Source organism: Hibiscus syriacus, unplaced genomic scaffold (genome assembly GCF_006381635.1).
Source record: "Hibiscus syriacus cultivar Baekdansim isolate YM2019G1 unplaced genomic scaffold, ASM638163v2 tig00012634_pilon, whole genome shotgun sequence".
Taxonomy (NCBI): domain Eukaryota; kingdom Viridiplantae; phylum Streptophyta; class Magnoliopsida; order Malvales; family Malvaceae; genus Hibiscus; species Hibiscus syriacus.
In genome coordinates, this window is record NW_024062286.1 from 22907 (window position 1) to 31349 (window position 8443).

Consider the following 8443-nt stretch of genomic DNA (forward strand, 5'->3'; position numbering starts at 1 on the left):
AATAAAGATTGTAGGGTTTTGTAGGTACAGAAATGATCAACTAATAAATTGGAATTAAGCATACCAATCAAATTAATTATTTATTTATTTGTAAAATAATAATAGATAAATGAATGAGGGAAAATAGATGTGAAGGAGAAATTGACTAACAACTTGAAGGGGTCAGTGTAGAAAATATGGAAAAAGACTGGGCAACTGATGGAATTACAAAGAAATAAATATTTTAGAAACTAAAGGAGAAGAAAAGTAAATTTCTGCAGAAACCGGAACGAAAAGAAGAGAGAAGAGAGACCCAAAGGCCAAAAACTATTACGCTTTCCATTGGATCTGAGATACCGAATCCCCCAACTGACACTTCGATTGTGAAACACTTTTGGTTCAGTTTTGATTTTCAAAGGCTGCGAAGAACAAGGCGGAGATCTGAGCAACTGCCGCTGGAGGTATTCCTCCAACTTGGTTTTAGTCGTTTACTTGTGATACTATAATTTTTTTTGGAGATCAATCTTTCTTTTGCATGCACCTCAATATCTTGTATAAATTTTGCGAAATGAACATGATCTTTTATATACATTTTATTGTCGATTTTGAATTCTCGTTTTTGTTTGTCTGTCTCCTGAATCACGCGATTTTCGGGTTATTTCTTTCAAATGTACACCTTTGATTTGATTTGATTTGTGGCACTTAGGTTTCGTGATCTCTGATCTTCCCTGCTTGGTTGTCACTTGTCACAATGTGGTACCGTCATCCCGCGATGATTTTGGCAAAATCAATGTAATCTTCGAATTGAATTCAATTGAAACAGCAAGTTTGATGTGGGCTGTCTCATATAGTATTCGAGCAGCACGGCAGGTAAACTAGAAATTTCAATATTGGCAAAATATGCCCAATGAAAAGCAGTTAATTTGTATTCAAAATAGAATTATGGTATTTAGTAGAATTGCAGAAGCGATATCCAGTGCATCGAATCTTTTATCTGCTACGCGGTCTTCTGCAGCTTCATACATGTCGCCTGCTTTGTCACCACATACAAATAAAAATGTTCTCCATGGGTTTGGTTTTGCTAACTCTGGAAACAAAAATAATTTGCGCCTCTCTGCATCACTCCAAGATTTCTCATCATATCACTGTCTTGATCCAGAAGCCGCTAATCTTATTTCTGAAATTGACAAGAGCATGACCTATTCGAAGCCCTCGCTACAGAAAGAAAATGTTGCAACAAGTTTCTCAAAGGAGAAGGGTTTGCCAGGTGGAACCCCATTTCTAATGAGAAAGTGGGTGCGGTTTATCATGGTTTTCTTGTGCCTACTCTTGTTCATTTTTTTGGCATACATGGTTTGCATGTATATTTATTCAAATTGGTCTAGAGGAGCCTCCAAGTTCTATGTTGTTCTTGATTGTGGAAGTACTGGAACTCGAGTTTACGTTTATCAGGCTTCAATTGATCCAAAGAATGATGGTAGTCTGCCTATTGTCATGAAATCATTAACCGAAGGTCTTTCTAGAAAGCCAAGCACACAAAGTGGACGTGCTTATGATAGGATGGAAACTGAACCTGGGCTTCATAAGTTGGTGCACAATAGATCTGGCTTGGCGACTGCAATACACCCACTTATTTCATGGGCAGAGAAGCAAATCCCCGAACGTGAGCATGAGAATACTTATCTTTTCCTGTATGCTACAGCTGGAGTTCGCAGGTTGCCTAATGCTGATTCAAAGTGGCTTCTGGAAAATGCTTGGTCAATACTAAATCATTCACGTTTTTTGGGCCGCAGAGAGTGGGTTAAGATCATCAGTGGGACAGAGGAAGCTTACCTTGGGTGGACGGCCCTTAACTATCTCACTGGCATGTTGGGAACAACGCCTAAGAAGGCAACATTTGGTGCACTTGATTTGGGTGGATCATCATTGCAAGTTACATTTGAGAATGAGCACGGCCAACATAATGAAACCAATTTAAACCTTAAAATTGGAGTGGTTAATCATCATCTTAGTGCCTACTCTCTCTCTGGATATGGTTTGAATGATGCATTTGACAAATCTGTATTTCTTTTGTTAAGGAGGCTTGGAGATGGCTCCATTGCCAACCTGGCTAACGAAAAGATAGAAATTAAACATCCTTGCTTGAACTCTGGCTACAGTGAACAATATATTTGTTCTCAATGTGCTTCAAAAGATCAAGAAAATGGGAGTCCTTTTGTTCAAGGGAAAATTTTAGATAAAGGAGGAAAATCTGGAATACCAGTGCAGCTTACTGGTGCTCCAAATTGGGAGCAATGCAGTGCAATTGCCAAAGCTGCTGTCAATTTATCTGAATGGTCGAACCTGTACCCAGGGTTTGATTGTGATTTGCAACCTTGTGCACTTTCTGATAGCTTGCCTCGTCCTTATGGCCAGTTCTATGCACTATCTGGCTTTTTTGTTGTATTTCGGTTCTTCAATTTGTCTCCAGAAGCTGCACTTGATGATGTACTGGAGAAGGGTAGGGAATTTTGTGAAAAAACCTGGGAAGTGGCCAGAAACAGTGTTGCTCCACAGCCCTTTATTGAGCAGTACTGCTTTAGAGCACCGTATATAGTATTACTGTTGAGAGAGGGTTTGCACATCTCAGACAGTCAACTTGTCGTTGGTTCTGGAAGTATTACATGGACAATGGGTGTTGCATTGTTGGAGGCTGGAAAGTCATTTTCGAGCAGACTAGGGCTCCATGGATATCAAATATTGCAGACCAAGATTGATCCGGTGATTCTTATTGCCATTCTTTTAATGTCTTTGGTTTTGCTTGTCTGTGCTTTATCATGTGTTAGTAACTGGATGCCAAGATTTTTCCGGAGGCCATATCTTCCACTTTTCCGGCATAACAGTGGATCTACATCTGTTCTTAATATACCATCTCCTTTCCGGTTAAAGCGCTGGAGTCCTGTGAACTCTGGTAAGATCTCTTGAATGACCAATTATTTGGGCGTAATTCTACTGCTTTTCTTGGCTATGTTTTCCATGGGAGAGATATATCCTCTCAAATATGTTAACGGATACCTTCCTTCCATGCAAGGATGCTTAATGTCCAATTTTAGTCACAGTTGTCCATCCGCATAACGCATTGTGCTTCAAAACAGGCTACAAAAGCAATGGTGCTGTTTTCTTGTTAAGAATTAAGATTTTAGAACCATGATACACCCCTTACATGCCTCAAGAATATTTTTAGGTCTCCTTTGTCTTATACTCTTACTACTACTTGGATACTAAAGTAGCAGTTAGCATTACATATCTTTGAGCAGTCAAAAAGTGCCACAGTATCTAGGATTTTTCAGACACAATAATTTGGATGTGATATTGCGGTCAGCTATTTGTTTCAGCAAATAAGGGATTCTATTCAAAATTTGCTTAGTATATGATCCATTAACTTACATTTAATGAACTTGAAGGGTCTGTTCAGTACATGAACCTAAATAATTCCTATAGAGGTTCTTGAATGTTGCTGAATGAACTTGGCTTCATTATGATTGTTTCCATGATCCCCATTCTCTCTCTTTTACAGGGGATGGAAGAATTAAGATGCCCCTAAGTCCAACAGTTCAAGGTAGTCAACAAACACCATTCGGCTTGGGACACGGTCTGGGTAGCAGTATCCAACTCACTGAGTCTTCCTTGTACCCCTCGACCAGCAGCGTTTCACATAGTTATTCCTTCAGTAGCTTGGGGCAGATGCAATTTGACAATAGTAGCATGGGTTCCTTCTGGTCCCCTCACAGAAGTCAGATGCGACTGCAAAGTAGGAGATCACAATCACGAGAAGACCTTAATTCCTCGCTAGCTGAGACACAAATGGTGAAAGTTTAGAAAACGCTTTGCAGAAGTTTTGGTATGCTTCTCCTATTTGCATCTAATCTTAGAGAAAATGGTTTGAGAAATTTATGAGATTTATTCTCTGTAACATGCAGAACTTAAGTTAAAAAATGAGTCAAACGCATTCCGTTTTTGCTGTTCCTTGTTAGAACAGGACTCGACTCTCATTACTAAGCCTGGAAAAACCAAAAATATTTGCTCATCGAGATTAATGCGTTTTACTCCATCTTTAATAAATTGCATTGAATTCATTGCCAGATGCTACAAGCAATACCGGGTTTAAGCGAAGTGGGATGACTCTAGGCAAATGATGATGAGATGGTCTGATGATTGGTTCCTCCAGATTTTGATTAGAAGGAGAGTCTTGTTAACTGGCTCCACGACTTACCAGCGTTTATAAATTGCATATTTCTTGGGATTTCGAGCATCGGCTACCATTCATTCGTATATTCCACATGGGTAGGGTGATGTGCTGACTTATTGTTTAATTTGAGTCTCTTGTACATCGTCGAGTATTACTATTGCACAGCCTATACTTGGAAGCATCTGTCATTACACAGACACAGCTAGATTAATAGTATTACTCTACTTTTTCCCCTCCCTACAAGACCAGAAACGACCCATGTTATCATCGATTGTCAGCGAATGGTAATATACAGAACATGTATAGCGTTATATAGACACAAAACCAATCATATATTTTCACTCCAGAAAAGCATGAATAGATGAATATAATGAGACTCAAACAAAGTGTTCCTGTCATTGATCAAATCAATATTTGATCTGTTGTGAAAATACAAGAACATCACGGGAAATTGGCTGGAGAGAATATTAAGGTTTGAAAGTTCAAGTTTCCGGTGGCACTCGGTTGAGAGAGAATCAATTGCAGTATAGCAAATTGCCACAAGTTTATGGTCTCCAATTCCCGTGGCAGAATATCATACAACATAGTAACCAACTTTAAGATTACACAATTCCATTCCCATAAAAAAATTTAATTCAATGAACAAAACAAGTTCAGTTCATTTGCTATATGGATTTTCGGATTTGAGAATTTTAGTGTTTGGTAATTTCAAATTCAGCACCTATTGGCAGATGATCACTCGGGTGGCTATACTTTGGCAATCCACCAGCAACATCAGGCGAATCCAACTCTGCAAGTTGGAGAATGCTGACAGGCGTTAGACCGTTGGACGGAGAAAAGAAAATATAGTCAATTGTATTTTTAAACTTGGGGGTGCAGGTCGTAAACAGTGGTTCTCCTCTAGCGGAAGCATAAGCGCTGCACAAGGGGACGTTCTTCCAAACGTCTATCTGATGATGCAGGCAAAGTGTTACCAGAAATAAGATACCGATAAACCTGCAAAACATAACTAACAACATTCAGAATGTTGCAGAAATAACAGAAAAACAAGTTGTTGGTAACCACTCAAAGCCATACCTCATCTCCAGGAGTTGAGTTGAAGTCACCACACAAAATTACTGAAGGAATACATTAGAATCTGTCTGTCACAAGTTCTTTAAACTGAGCTAAGCGTGCTAAAAGATACTTGGCTTGGGCAAGCTTAACATCAGCCAATTTTGGATCCCTGTAAAAAGAAGTTACAACAAAATATATACTTCAGCACAGTCAATTCATGATATCTAAAATGTATGAACACATGATAGCTAAACTGAATGGATGAACGAAAATTTTGGATAGTTTACCAATAAAGATGAGTGTTTGCTAGAACGACGACACATGATGAGGAGGGGAGGACGCTTGAGTTTAAAGGCAGCCATAATTCCTACACAATCCTTTTTAAATCTTAAGCGTGGATCATTGGGATCTCCATGATGCCGGGGACTACTTTTTACAGACAATCCTGGGAATTTTCCCAGCAAATCTGAAACAAACCATCCAAGCAGTGAACCACCAGTATACCATGTCATTACTAGTTTGTAGCAGGTAATAATGGTATGAGGTTCAATCACAAAAAAAGGTTTGTTTTACCAAAAAACAGAGAATAAAAGGAAAGGGCAGGTCTCCATATCAACAAAATTTTTAAAATTATAATCGATTAAGTAGATCATTTTCTTCTTCATCAAAATGTACTTGTGCTGTGGTATAAAGGCAATTGCACAGGGTAACGTGAAGAAGATGAAAATAAAGGCAAGAAGCAGACAGCCTTTAAAATTCGGGGCAGAAAGGCTAATAAAAATATCATAATTTGGCTTCAAGATGCCAAAATATCAAGCAACAAGAATAATGCAGGTGTGGTTGGATGCAGAAAGGAAAATTACAAATAGATAAGGTTACCTTGCATTGGATCACCCCGATTATTTCTGTTGGTCGGAGGAGCTTTCCGCTTATCCGAAGATGAGGCTTCATCATGTATCGGGGGTACAAGAACATTATATTCTACCATCTCCTCTAAGAGCAACTCTGCACTGAAACAATTGTGCAATGATATTCTAGTAATACATGTTGAAGGAGATTGTTTTGTAAAAAGAAAAAGAAAAACATAGCAGTTTGAACATACCGGTTCTTGTTATAAAATATTCCACATCCATCACGCTTCTGTCCACTTCTCTGAATATATATACCAGAATAGCCAAGGCCCTCCGTGCTTTTTTTGTAAAAGGAATCAAACTCATCTAATTCCTGGTACAAGTTTTGAACACATATAAGGAAAACCAGAAACACTACGGGTGCACAATTGTTTCATTGCACAATTGTTTCATTGAATTTCTGGTCTTCCATGCATTGGCGGACACCTACGGGTGCAAAAAATAATTACAAGCGTTGACTAATAGATCTTAACAAAGGTAGTAGTAGACCTCCCAACCCCAAAGAGAATGAGAACAGAAACACTACCTTGGCCAAAATGTAGTATGATACAAGACGGAATCTGATAGGATGGGATTGACCTCTGGCATTGCCACCCACTTGTACCTTAACAAATTCGCGAATTATTGGTGCCGACTTGCCGCTTCCTCCCGTGCTTGTGCTTGAACTCGTACTCATTGTGCTGCTTCTTTCCAATCCAGAGACTATATTAAGACACAACAATTGAAAAGATGACAAACAAGAAGAAATCATGAAAGGAAAGTTTGGGTGTAGAGAGTATGGATCAATCCATAACCGTAGATTTGAATTGTTACAGAAAAGAAGACTATGAGAAAAGAAGTTACAGCAAAATTCCAATGAATTAAGGATAAAACATACTCCATTACAATGTTGTATACCTGCATTACTCCATTTAGTCTCTCCGAAAACTCGTTGTGTTTTAGAATTTAGAAGCAATGAAACTAGAACTATATTCAGATATACTAGTCAAACACGAGCAATGATCTTGGACATAAACGAAACCAGAACATATCAGATGAAACTAATAATAATAACTTTAGAGGAATTGAAAATTTAGAAATATACCAAACAAAATTTCATAGTCATTTCCATTCATAAGAGGGAGGGGGGGGGGGAAATGAGTTACCTCTGATCTTAGGATCGCCGAGTGAAAAAGTGAAGATGATTGGATGAGAGACGGAAGAAGTTAAGGGTCAAATTTGGCACATTAGTCAAAAAGAGGTTGTTTTTTCAATTTTACCCCTAAACTTTAAATAGAATATTAATTTGACCCCAAGCTTTAGATAAAGTATCATTTTGATCCTATATGTTAGATAAAATATCAATCCAACCAAAATATCTTTTCCGTCATCACTCATTGCTGTCGCTATCAATCATCATCAGTCCCAAAATTTATAGTTCAGCCTCAAATTAAGAGTGATCGATTGATAAGTTTAGTCGAGTAAAATAATCTTAAGTTATTCGATTTAATAAGTCTTATTTTATAATTTGAAGTTTATTTAAATTTTTTTCGAGTCGAGTCAAATTTTATAGTTGTGTTTAATTTTAATTATAAATATTTATAATATTATGATATTATTTTATTCTAATTTAATTTTTTTTAATAATCATATACAATATTTATATACATACATCATACAAAGTCGAGATACTCAAACTTCAAAATCAATCCACTACACTAAAAATTTCGAGTTATTATTCGAATTGTATTTTACAGCTCGATTTAAACTTTCAAGTCGAGTTTATGAAATTACAACTCGAAATCAATTCTAGTCGAATCTAGAAAGTCCATTTTTTTAAAGTCGAGTGACTTTTTGCTCATTGCTACCTCTAATAACTATTGACAATCTCTCGGGTCAAAAGCAAGTTCTCTATAAGCCCTTCTTTTAAGTTCACGAATTCCAGTCGATAATAATTCATCTGGAATAACTTGTACATTCACATCAATTTCTATGTCTTCTTAAAATAATTGACTAAAGATTTCAAGTCTGATCTCATTCTCATCTTCAAGCATACAAATGGTATTTCTTCTAAGCATCACCTGGTTATGAAAATAAGTAGCTTTTTTTTATCACTTGCCTGAACACATTGCAATCGTGATTTTTGTTTGAACAACTTCTCTTTAGCATTCAACAAAGTATTCAAACTCCAATTCCACAAAATCATGCATATCCATCAATAAAATATTTTTAGTTATATAAATAATGATTTCTTCTTGTTTGTCATCTTTTCAATTGTTGTGTCTTAATA

The 8443-nt window shown here is 37.2% G+C and overlaps 1 protein-coding gene and 1 pseudogene across 4 annotated transcripts; one reads left to right on the plus strand and one right to left on the minus strand.

Moving 5' to 3' along the window:
• Positions 1–685: 685 nt before the first annotated feature.
• On the plus strand, positions 686–4452 carry LOC120205693 (probable apyrase 7). Of its 4 annotated transcripts, none has more exons than XM_039205531.1 (4): positions 686–849; positions 936–2929; positions 3536–3859; positions 4102–4452. In XM_039205531.1, exons 2-3 carry the CDS (start codon positions 1003–1005, stop codon positions 3835–3837), a joined length of 2229 nt encoding a protein of 742 aa, XP_039061462.1. In that variant the 5' UTR covers positions 686–849; positions 936–1002; the 3' UTR covers positions 3838–3859; positions 4102–4452. The 4 variants fall into 4 exon arrangements, with proteins under 4 accessions (XP_039061462.1, XP_039061461.1, XP_039061463.1 ...); XM_039205530.1 differs by having other exon boundaries at positions 944–2929; XM_039205532.1 differs by having other exon boundaries at positions 995–2929.
• A 397-nt stretch (positions 4453–4849) lies between these two features.
• On the minus strand, positions 4850–6850 carry LOC120205696 (annotated as a pseudogene).
• Between the last annotated feature and the right edge of the window lie 1593 nt (positions 6851–8443).

Bases quoted from the DNA above. Each gene is read 5' to 3' on its own strand.
- LOC120205693 (XM_039205529.1), top strand. From the start codon at position 880: ATGCCCAATGAAAAGCAGTTAATTTGTATTCAAAATAGAATTATGGTA. The intron at 2,930-3,535 runs GTAAGATCTCTT...TCTCTTTTACAG, and splicing joins CTGGAGTCCTGTGAACTCTG to GGGATGGAAGAATTAAGATG.